Source organism: Camelus bactrianus, chromosome 14 (genome assembly GCF_048773025.1).
Source record: "Camelus bactrianus isolate YW-2024 breed Bactrian camel chromosome 14, ASM4877302v1, whole genome shotgun sequence".
Lineage (NCBI taxonomy): Eukaryota > Metazoa > Chordata > Mammalia > Artiodactyla > Camelidae > Camelus > Camelus bactrianus.
In genome coordinates this window covers 56,913,186-56,925,233 of record NC_133552.1, presented here as the reverse complement: position 1 = coordinate 56,925,233, position 12,048 = coordinate 56,913,186, and the positions used below count along the sequence as shown (strand labels likewise).

The 12,048-nt window shown below is 46.1% G+C and overlaps 1 protein-coding gene across 1 annotated transcript in view; it reads right to left on the bottom strand.

The window, feature by feature from the left end:
- Positions 1-11,688, bottom strand: part of GPC6 (glypican 6) — a 998,187-nt gene extending 986,499 nt beyond the window's left edge. Inside the window, exon 1 of the mRNA XM_074378417.1 lies at positions 10,872-11,688. Coding sequence (XP_074234518.1) covers positions 10,872-11,031 — 160 coding nt within the window. The 5' untranslated portion in view covers positions 11,032-11,688. The remainder of the gene's footprint in view (positions 1-10,871) is intronic.
- Positions 11,689-12,048: the final 360 nt, after the last annotated feature.

The following is a 12,048-nucleotide window of genomic DNA, read 5'->3' as shown; positions in this document are numbered from 1 at the left end:
GGAAAAAGTTAAAGCCTGTCATTTAAAAATATCTTTAATATCCAAAAGCATGGTGACTTTTTTCAAGTCCATTGCAAAAGTGCTGGTGACTCTGAGCTATTCTGACCCATTAGGGAAACAATCATTCAGAGTCATTCGTCATTTGGGGGGAGGTCTCAAAGGGCTTTCTTTGCAAAGAAAAGAGTTGCCTCAACTTCCCTGCAACCTGAAGAGGAAACACCTCTCGTTCCCTGAAATTCAGCAGAGGAGCACTGGCCCCTGCTAATCTCAGCTTTTCCCGGGGACACAAAAAGAGGAAGTCAATTTCTCAAGAAATCCAAAAACTGTAACAAGGGGCGAGCACACACTAGCCGGTAACGCCTTCAGAACACAGGCCTGAGCGCCCAGGATGTACGGCGCGACGTCTCTAATTAAACGTGTATAAAAGGAAGAATGACTCTAAATGAAGTCTCCTTGGATCTAGAAGTCGGGAACAAACGGCTCGATCTGCACAGGAAAACTAGCTCAAAGAGGGGGCTGGGGGCTGGAATTACTCTTGACCAGAAACCGTCTAAAAAGGACCCCAAAATGAGTCCTACGTACCCAAAGAAACCCTACCATATTAGCAAAGAGTAATAGTCATCCTACTGTGAGGGGAGCTGCGAGCGCCCTTTCCCAGCTTCCCTTTAAAGCGATGCTGTGCTTGCCTCTCCCCCAGAGCAGTGCTCGCCAAAGCTGGGTTAGGCCCCTTCTGCTCCAGGCAGGGGTCCTGTTGGACCGAACAAATGCAGTCACTCTCCTTCCCTTTGTCCCCCTAGTGGCCAATATAAACATCTAAAAGAAGGCTGAGGAAACTGGGTGCGTGTGCCATTGGATCAACAACTCTTTCTGGGTGGATTTTCTTACCCAAAGTCAAGGTGAAAAATAACACAAAACCATGGCCCAAATGTGACTGTCTACCCCGACAACAACGCATATTCAAAACCACGTTGAATGCACCCAGAGCGTGGCCCCCCAGGAAACGCAAAGGATGGGGCCTGGACCAACAGCATCGGCGTCGCCTGGGAACTTGTTAAAAAGGCAAATTACAGGCCCTATCCCGGGAATACTGAACCAGGCACATTGCGGGTGGAGCCCACGCGCCTGTGTTTAACAAGCCCTCTGCCGCATGATGAAGCTTATGAAGCACTGCTCCAGACCGCTGGTTCTCTTCCCGGGATGCACATAGAATTACTTGGGAATTTTTAAAAAGAAAGAGAGAGAAGGAGGGGAGGGAGGGAGGGAGGGAGGGAGGGAGAGGGAGGCGAGCACCCTTCCCAGACCAATTAAATCAAAATGCCTGAAGATGAAGCCCAAGTAAAGGTTTTTGTTTGTTTTTTTTTTTAACATCACACATGATTCTAGGATAGCCTTGATTCTTTCCAACTTAAAAGAACCAGTTGTTAAATTTTGTAGAATTTTGTGAGCTGGTTGTTCAGCTGTGAGTAGCTGGAAATGGGTGATGGTGGGAAGATTCGGACCACAGAGACTGGCAAATGCTACAAATCAGGTCTCCCCACATTCTCTCCTCCTGAGAGCCGACTGGTTAACACATATCAGTTCACCACCCGCCAGAGGTGAGAAACACTGGTCTAAAGCAAGAATGCCAAGCAATTCAGATACTCTGAGCTGTTCCTCTCTGCTTTTCCATTGCCCCTCAGTTCCTTGGGATTCTTAAGAAGATGATGAAGATTAACCAAGCAATTCAGTGGCTATAAGCATGAGGAAGGTGAGTACTGGCCCCCGCTGTCTGAGGGTGTAACTGTGACGAGTTTTGATCAAGGCCACAGTCCTTTTCCTCCTTCCTCCCAGCACGGGCAGAGGAAGCAATTCCAGAAGGAGAAAGGTGGGTAGATCTGCTGGGGGGCTTCTGAGGGTCGTCTGCCTCATCGATGAGGAGATGCACATGGCAAGACATGGTCCCTTTTTGTGCCTCTGGGCCCTGGAAGGAGGCTCTGCCCCTCGGCACTCCAGCAGCCACCTTGTTTCCATCCTGGAGCTGACTCAGCAGAGTTGGGGGTGGGTGAGTCCAAAGAGGGGGAGAACCTGGGGCCAGGCTGATGCTATCACTTTCTACTTTCTCACTCCTGGAACTGCTCTACGTTGGGACTTGTCCGTGAATCAAATAATGGCTTTCCTTCCATGATTGCGTAAGGATACTGAATTGAGTCAGGGTTTTCTGTGAGCTGCAGCCAAAAGTATCTTAAGTGACACAGATTATTTTAGGCCAGAGTTTCAACAGCTAGCTTGTCCTCTTTAAACTATCCTATTGGAACTTCTAAGTAACAGAGCACTTTTTAAATTTTTTTTCTTTTTAATCTTGCCTCTTCTTTTTCTGATGACCTCATTCACCCCTTTCTCGGCCTCTGGTCCTCACCTGGGCCCCCCACAGCTCATGTGTTAGCATCTGAAACAGCGCCCTAGCCAACCTCCTTCCTTCTCCCAGGGCCTTCCATCATCTCCTGTCTGCTCCATCCCAGCCATAAGCAGTGCCCCCTCATGGCACTTCGCTGCCACAAGCCTCAGCCTATGACCTACTTCCTGCCATACAAAGCCTGGGGTGTTCCAGGTCCATCAAACCCCAGCCCCAGCCTATCTGTCCGACGTGACTTTTCACAAGTCCTGAATCCATGCCTTTCTGACTCTCCTCCACAAGCCTTATTTTGCTCTTGCATTTCACCCCACCCCAAATGCCTTCTTCTTTTCATGGCCCTCTGTCAAATGCCACCCTTCCTTCAAGGTTCTTGTGATGGTTAATGTTGTGTCCACTTTGCTGGCCTAAGGGATGCCCAGATAACTGGCAAAACATTATTTCTGGGTGTGTCTGTGAGTGTGGTTCTAGAGGAGATTAGCATTTGATTTAGCCGACTGAGTGACTAACGTGGGTGGGTATCATCCAATCCTCTGGTGACCTGAATGGAACAGAACGGCAGAGGAATGGCAAATTCTCTCTCTTCTTGAGCTGGGATGTCTACTCCTGCCCTCAGCCTTCAGAATGCCTGCTTCTCAAGCCTTGTGACTCACTGAATTATACCACCTGCTTTCCTGGGTCTCCAGTTTGCAGATGGTAGATTGTGGGACTTCCCAGCCTGTCGAACTGCATGAATCAATTCCTGTAGTAAATCTCCTCATATATATCCCTTTCTATCTAACTATCTAATAAATCTCATATCTCTCTGTATATACACACACACACACATATAAATATATATACGTGTGTGTGTGTGTATATATATATGTGTATGTGTGTCTCTATATACTGTTCATTCTATTTCTCTGGAGAACCCTAATACAGTCCCAATTAAATTTTACCTCCTGCTTTCAGCAAGGTCAAAGAAATGTCCTCATTCTGTGATTCTTATCATTACAATCAGTAATGTAATTTGGTACTTAAACCATAGACACACTATTGTTTAAATCTTGAGCAGTGAAGTAACCATTTAATTAATTCTTCATCTTAGTGAAAATTTTTTTAAAAATTTATACTGCCACAGGACAAAACACTGTGACTTGAGTTTCAAAATGATGACATACATTTTGATAATTCTATACTTGCTGAGAGTTAATAACACACCCCACCCTATTCGGGAAATATTTTCCTCTCGACCAGACTGATACTCGTAATAGTCCTTTGCTGCTTTTATAATATTCTGTTCTCCACTAAAAAGTACAGATGAACTGTATCAGTATTTATTCAGGTTTGTTAATTCAATAAACATTTCTGGGATGCTTGCTTATGTCTCTCAATCTGTCTGTCTGTCCATCTCTCTCACACACACGCATCTCTCTCACACACACACACACACATCCTTATTGTCAATTATATAGTAGATGCTCAGTAAATAACTCTGGGCCGATTAATGGTTTGGGTGGTCTCAATTTTACCTCCTAAATATTTCTTGAGCCCTTCGACCTCATTCCACTCCCACAGTCACCACTCTGGTTGTCACTAACATCTCCTCCTCTTCCTGTATCTGCCTTTGGCTCCCCTCCAATCCGTTCTCTACAGAGGAATCAAAGTAATGGTCAAAACCATGTCCAATCCTGATTAAAACACTTCAACAGTTTCTCACTGCTCTGGGTTAAAGGCCAAAGTCACTGTAATGAGTTGGAGGGATTTCAGCGCTGGTCAAGGAAAGAGGCGAGACCCCGTGGGGACAGCAGGTCCCGACAAGCTTTCTCTGGGAGGCACGTTGACAGATTGCAAGTACGGGGAAGTCCCTCAGAGTGGAGACCTTCCAGAGACACCAGAGGGGCCGCTACCTGGAGGGGGAAGAGGCGACTGCATGGCCGGGGAGAGGGGAATTACCTGCCTAGGCCATGATGCTCAGCCACAGGGCGTGGAGGGTGACAGCTGCCTGGAGTCTTTTATAGACCCAGGGTACACAAAACAGGCAGGCCCTAAATGGTTAAAAATCTGCTTCTTTGGGCTATGTTCAGCCCACAGACTTTACAGCTAAGGTCCATGCCTGCGGTGAAAAAGTAACCCACGGTTGGCCAATATGCGTGGGCCATCGTTGGATTAGGTATATAAGTCACTAACCTGGCCCTCAGGCTCTTCTGCTGTCTCTCTCACACCCCTCGCCCCCTTCATGGGCTGTTTCTCCAGATTCTAGAACTCTCTCCTGCTTTCTGGGCCTGGTTACCATATAGTAACGTGTGAGCCCTCTGCTCTCCCCTTCCTAGTGACTATACTCTTGCTTCAGGGCCCAGCGCTCTTCCCGGAGGATGCAGTCCCATAACCCTGTGATCAGAGCAGCCAATCCTATTAAATGCTTTCCCGGTGCCAGGTACCCTAGTGCTGCACACTGGTCTCAGCCATGCAAATGAATGGGGCCCTGCATTTCTGCTGCCCCGCTGGGATTAAAATTCCCTGGGGCCCTACAGCCGGCATCTGGCACAGGGACTTACACACAGTAGGTAAACAAGAACTACTGATTGGAGAAGTTAAAAAAAAAAACGCCTACAGAACATGGAGACTAGGTTATAAAAATAATCGATAACCTGGATAATGTGTAAACATGGAATCAAATTTCTGTTTTTCTTTGTTACTAACTGTTCCATTTGTTTAGAAATCTTTTTCATCCAGGGTTATTAAAAACTCTTAAATATTTCCATCCCGGATGATTCGAATTTTTAAACCTTTACCCAAGACTTAACACTATGAAACCCTTTATTTACAAATATGCCATCCCAAGGAATCAACTACATGTAAATCACTAAAAACTAACATGTAAATCACTGAAAACTGAGTACTGGAGAAATCTATGAAACTATTTAAAGCCTAGTTATGTGCCAGCAAAAGAATTTAAGAGCAGAATTTGGCCTGCAAAGGGATATAAGCACTAAGTTTGAAATATTAATTATTCTGTTTATACTGGCAAGACAAATCTAAGTCATCGTACTGGCCTTGCTAGAAGTCTTTTGAGAGATGTGAATTAACGGGGAAAAGAAACAGTCTCATAACGTTAGCGTTTGTGGGTTTGAATATAAATTAAGATTATGCTAATAAGTTACTTTATCACCAATTCCTTGTCTACAATTTTTATCCTAAACTCATATTTCTATAAAAATCAAGTGACTGAATGGTAAGTCACTTTGGTTTAAAAGGACTCAATAATTTTATATTTTGTAAGTATTCATAATACTCACTCATAATTGTAAAAGAACACTAGCCACCCTCCCATGTACATTATAATGCAATGTTTATACTACAATGTTTTAAAGAACATAACACTCTATATTTTCAACCACTTTTGATGGTGGCCTGCATTTCTGCTCACAAGCTATTACAAGGTGGCACAGTTAAACGATCTGAATTTTATGTAAAAGAGTGTATCAGTCAACTCAAATGAACTCTTATTCTCAATGATGACATATCATCTTCTAATTAAATCAGCTAAGATAACTCTGTTTGCAAGGATCATTCTAAAATTAATTCCCAAATCAAGAGTCTAACAAGTGGTACTTCTAATAGCCCAGATTTTAGATTGCTTTGATACCTGGAATTAATGTGAATCTTTTAAAAATCGAGTGACTTGACAAATCATAAAAAAAACATTTGAAGTTCAGCTAACTCATTTATACCTCACACCGTTCTTTGAAAGGATTTTAAAGACATCAGCTAACTAAACAGAGGGCAGAGAAATCAGAACTCCGTGCAGCAGGCAGCTAAATGGAAATTAAATTATTTATCCCCAAACTAGGAGATGTAATATGTCTGTAAAAGAGTAAGACTTACCAAACACTGTTTTTTTTGTTTATGTGAATGTGATATCTACATGTAAATTGAAAAAAGAGTTGGGTATCAAGTGTGTTAAATTAGCTGGTTTGCTGGGGAGCAGGGGCAGGGAGGGCTATTGTCTGGGAAGCCCACCTGCTGGACAAAGTCCAGGTAAAATGAAGCATTACATGGTTTGAAATTTGAAAACAATAAGGAAGGACTAAAAAAGTCACTCGTGTATCAGTGGCATATAAGAGAATATTCTTCTTTTAAACTTTCAATTTTGGGATAGATGTTTAGATTTTTGAGATAAACTGTTATCAAAGTGATGCGAAAGAATTTAATACTTTTTTTTTTATTTTGGGGAGTGGGTAACTAGGTTTATTTGTGCATTTGCTTGTTAAAGGAAGTACTAGGGATCGAACCCAGGACCTCGTGCATGCTAAGCATGTTCTCTGCCACTGAGCTATACCCTCCCCTCTAATGATTTCTCAATATCCAACAGCTGTAGCCCAACACTCAGAATACCTTAGACGGGACAAAGAGGGTAAAGTAAATTAGTGAGAAGAGAGTTAGTTGTATTTTTTCCCTAATCCATGGAGATGAGCTTCCCTCCTCCCTCTAACCCCCATAATAATTTCCCATAGTAAGTTTTTTTGAACTAACCCAATAATCAGAAAGTAGGCCCAGTATGTTGAGAAAAAAACAACACATGTTTTTTAGTTTCCATCTGTTATATAACCTCATCTATACAATGATCCGGAAAATGCACAAATACACAGACAATTTAGTGATGGAAACGTGGCCAATTTCTGAGAACATAAAATACAAATTCAAAGTGATATGAAAAATTATAGATGTTGCAAGTAAATAGAAAAATACTCAGCTTGGACTGAGTGAATACATTTGGTGATTGACAACACTAGGTTATATATGTGTTAGACGAGGAAATGATTTTGCACACATTCACTCAACAAACACAGAATGGTAGTGGGCAAGGTGAAGTCTATGGACTTAAGTGCCTGGGGTCAGTGCACCTGTATTTGAATTCTAGTCTCATCACTTTCTAGCTGAGTCATCCTTGGGCAAGATTACCATTTGTTTCCCTGTTGCTCAGTCTTTTCATCTTTAAAATGGGGATAATCATAGTATCTACTGTTATTATAAAAAGTCAGTAAGACAATATTTAATGTTTTCAAAGTAGATAATGTTTTCAAATAGGTGCTGGGCACATAGTAATTTCTACATAAGGGATTGCTAAGTAAAGTTGCATTAGATAAATGAAAAAAAATTAACATGTAAGCCAATAAGTTACCATTAGTCAGCTACAAATGCATGCTATAATTAATCACTCCAAGAAGGTTCAAAGCATAAAATAGTGGCACTGTAAGTATAAAACAACTTTCCCTGAATTGCCCAGACTTTTAGGCAGATGCTCTTTTCAGTTGTGGAGTTCCTTCAGAAGTTTACAGCCAACAGGATGAGTTGGATTGGAAAATGAGATAATATTACTGATGCTTGAAGAAAAAGGCTGGCATGTTTCACACTAACCTTTTATCAGAATAACAGTCCTAACAAAGAACTTGATGATCCACGGCTCAGAATCATTCCAGAAGACAGAACAAGAGAAAACAAGCAGGCACACTGGGAAGGCTTTTGGCTAGGTATCTGGAAATATTTCGATACCGCAAAAATGCCTAAGTATTAGAATGGATTGCTGAGAGGGTCTCACAAGTCTACGCCTTTGGAGGTCTTTCAAACAAGGACAGATAGTCTATCTGATCTGCCTGGGATGGTTTCAAATCAGGGCTGAGTGAAGATTAATGGTACAAGCTGCCCCTTGAAGGCCTCCTCCTTCCCCAGCACTCTCCGAGAGGAGAACTTCATATATTATCCATCCCAGCCCCTCGTCTTTTGAGTTTGAAGAACTCCCCTCCATCCTAGAACAGAAAAGGGCAACACTATTTCACAATTGTGAGTTCTGCATAGAACTTTAATAATGTCATGATGAAACATAATGTCCTTTTCACTTCTCAGTTAGTTCACCAGGCAAGTTACCTGCAGGTATCTTTCAATTAGAAACAGCTCTCATGAATCTGAAATCTGAACAGCAGTTCCTTTAAATTCATGTTCCCTGGCAGGCTAATGGTACATGCCGTTTCTCAAGCAAACCATTAGAAGTCCAAACAAGGCAAAGGATCAGGAGTTGAAGGCAAGGATAACCACCATATACTAGATAATTAAAAGTAAATAGTACCAGGAGCTGGGGAGGAGAGGTAAAGTGTGTTCATTTAATAACAGGACACCTAAGTGATTATTCCAACAGCAGTAGGTAGCAATGAGTAAAGTTTACTTTGAAAAAATGTTGCTCCTTAATACACAATTATCTTTCAAGGCATTTCTTTTCCTATCAGATGTGCCTCTGACCCCCCAGTGACCTGTATCTTGCTTGTTTCCACCGGCACCAAAGGACACGAGGGTTTAGGTCAACAGCGCCCTTAGTTCTAGAAAATGAGTTTAACAAAAGTCCACACATTTTAGAAATTCACAGTTAATTAGCAAGCACTGTAATTGTCAAGGGGTAGAGGGAAAAGGAAAAAAAAAAAAACCCCTCTTTAGTTAAAACTCCACTGAAGGATTTATTTCCACCACTGGCAATATTTCAGGAAAGTAAATGGTGCCTACAGAAATTATATACACTGAAAATCTTAGCTTTGATATTGAGATTTGCATCATAGTAAGGATGAACTATAGTCTCCTGAAAGTCTCATTCTCCACTAAAGAATACTTAAGTATTTTCTTCTTTGAAATATCTTATCTGAAATCATGTTGGCAAATACGTGTGTGTTTAATAAAAGACACGGTTTTAAAAAACCCAGATTAGAGGAGAAAAAGTTCCCAGAAGAAGTGATCCATACTCTCAACCTTTTAAAAGATGAATTCCCTGAGATTTGGGGGAGGGGGAAAAAGCAAAGCTGATCCTTATCAATTAATTAAAAAGAATGAAATAACAGTAGACAAAGGGGGAAGGAGAGTTAAGAAACTTAAGGAGCTGTGGGGGCGGTCGCTGTCTATTCACTGATTAACAAATTAAGGCGTTCAGGAAAAGGGAGAAGTGACAGGGATAGAACAGAGGTCTTACAATTCACCACAGGTTCCGCCTCCGACTCACCAGAGGCTGCCTATGTCTGGCTCAGAATTGAAAAAGGCTCCCTGTATATAAAGCTCCGCGCTGTGAGCGTGATGTATAAGCTGGTTTTCTTTTTTCCTTTCGTCAATGCCCACATTATATAAATGTGTTTATTCTGGTATAAGTAAAATGGTTTAAGCAAAAACCCTCACTTGTAGCGTTTGTGGATCAACCATCATAAAACAGCAATCCCACTCCGCATCGCAAGTGTAATGTTCTAAAATAATCTGCAAAATGCTTTTCATCCAGCAGCCGCTGCTTTAGCAAAATGCAGAGGCTGGGTTTGGACTCGACCATCCGAGGTCACTGAGGACCTCAACTGCCAGATTTGAGCAGCCCGCGCCCTCGCAGCATCTCCTGGCCTCTGCCTCTCAGTTCCGTGCTCTCCCAGCCACAGGATTAGCTCTCCCAAACACGTTTCATTCACAGAGCCCCCGAGAAGCTCGGACTGGGTTGGAGCTAAGAGCCGGAAAACACGCACCCAGGCTGCCGCGCAAGTTGCTGGAGACCGAGCGCTACCCACACCCTGGCGCCGAGAAAGGGGGTGGGGACTCCCGAGCTCTCAGTGGAGGAAGGCTGGTGGCCGGGCACGCGGGGGACACAGGGTCCACGGAGCCCGAGGCGAAGCCACTAGTGAGCCACCCGCTCAAGTTGGCTCAGCTTCCAAGAGCCGGCGGGAGAGGCCGCGCTCAGGACGGGGCGCCGCGCCTGGTGGCTGGGGTGTCTTCCGAACGGCGAGTGACCAACCGCAATCGGGGAAGCACTGAGGGACCGTAACGGGAAAGCCCGCCCCAAATCTGAAACGGGCGGCCCGCGAACTCCCCAAAGCGGCCCGGAACTGCAGATGCCGGAGGCCAAGGCCCCCGGTGGGGTCCCCCCATCACCAGCCTCGCCCGCCCCCGACCGGGGCGCAGTGCGCTCTGCCTCCCCGAAGGGCAGGAGAGTGGAGCCAGGGGCCAGGAGAGCCTTCGGCGTCTCTCCACCGCCCCCGCCGGCGCGAGGGCGGGAGCGAAGAAGGCGCCACTCAGACTGTGGCGCTGGGCAAACTGCGGCCGCAGTTCTTCCAAGTTTGCCTGAGCGAGCGGCGCGGGGTGGGCGCCCGGCTCGGCGATCTGCCCTCGCGCCGCCGCCCGCCCCCGAGGGCGCTGGGCTCCCCGACCCGCGCGGCCGGGGCCGGCGACAAACGGGGCGCGAGGGCGCGAGAGCCGAGCGCGGGAGGGATGGAGGGCGCTCCCGCGTGTGCACACAATGAGGTAGCCGAGACGCACACCTTCCCCCGCGGGAGAAGCCGAGCGAGCATCAGCCGCCCGGCACGGAGGCGCGGCGGCCCGGAGAGCCGGGACAGAAAGTGAACACCAACAACTCAGCAACAGGGGGGAAGGTGGTGGACGCCGGGCGGCCCGGGAGCCGGGCAGGGCCGTGCCGCGCGCCCGCGCTTACCTGCGATCTCTTGGTAGGGGATGTCCGCCAGGCTGAATCCCTTGGCACCGTACGCCTGGCGGACCTCGCCGCAGCTCCGAGCCTTCACATCCGCCCCTGCCGGGAGGGACAGCAGCAGCCCGGAGAGGGGAAGAATCACAGCCCCGATCCAAGAAGGCATGGTGCAACATGCAAATCCAGCTCGGCAAACCCCGGGACCCGTGCGCTCTTCACCTTGCCCCTCTAGGCGAAAGCCCGCCAGAGCCGGCGGCGCGCTCCTCGCCGCTGCCCAGCGTCACCCCCTTCCGCCAGCCGAGGGGACGAGCAGCGCAGCCCTCTGGACTGCGCTCAGCAAACTTTTATAAGCCTGATGGAGGATGGCAAGCCAACCAGGCTGGCTGGGAAAGCAGCCGCCTCGCTCCTCTAGTCCCCCAGTTCGAGAAGGGTGCAATAAAAAACGAGAGGAGGAAAAGAAATGTTTAAGGAAACACCATGGGAGTCGAGAGCTGAGATCCGAGTTGAGAGCCGCAGAATCCTAGCGCGCTGCGAGCTCGGCTCGCCCGGGTGTGCGGCGGAGATGGGAACGCGCGCCGGCTCTCCCGGGAAGGAGATGGACCGGCGACCGCGGGTGTGTGCGCGCGCGAGTGTGTGGCGGTGTGAGCGCGGGGTTCTCGGGGATGTGTGTGCGTGGAGGTATGTGTTGGGGATATACGGGATCCAGGGGAAACCTCAGCTTCACACAGGCTGAGGGAGCCTGTGAGAGTCCTCCTGAAATAGGAAGAGAGAAATCCTGGAGACAGACACTGGAGGCTAGAGGGAAGGAGAAAGGAGGGGAGAGAAACGTGCTACACATTGCACAGCCGAAATTCAGCGGCAGAGTCGAAGGCAAAACCCGGACTGGATCTCCTTCTACTCGGTAAAAGAAGGGGAGGAAAAAAAAAAAAAAAAAAAGGAAACGGTCCTATTTTCTCATTCCCTGAACATCCTTCATTCTGATCGGAAATGCTACCTTTAAGTGACATAAATAAGTCATCCAGAAAGGCAAAGTATATTTAAGTCATTAACTTACGGTATTAAACTATATTTTTGTGGACGTAAATGACAACACAATTCCAATTGTTGGTTTAAATATGAGCAACAATTCAAACCTAACCGAAACCCAAAGCCAGTGCAAAAATGAATTATAGAGGAACCCCTG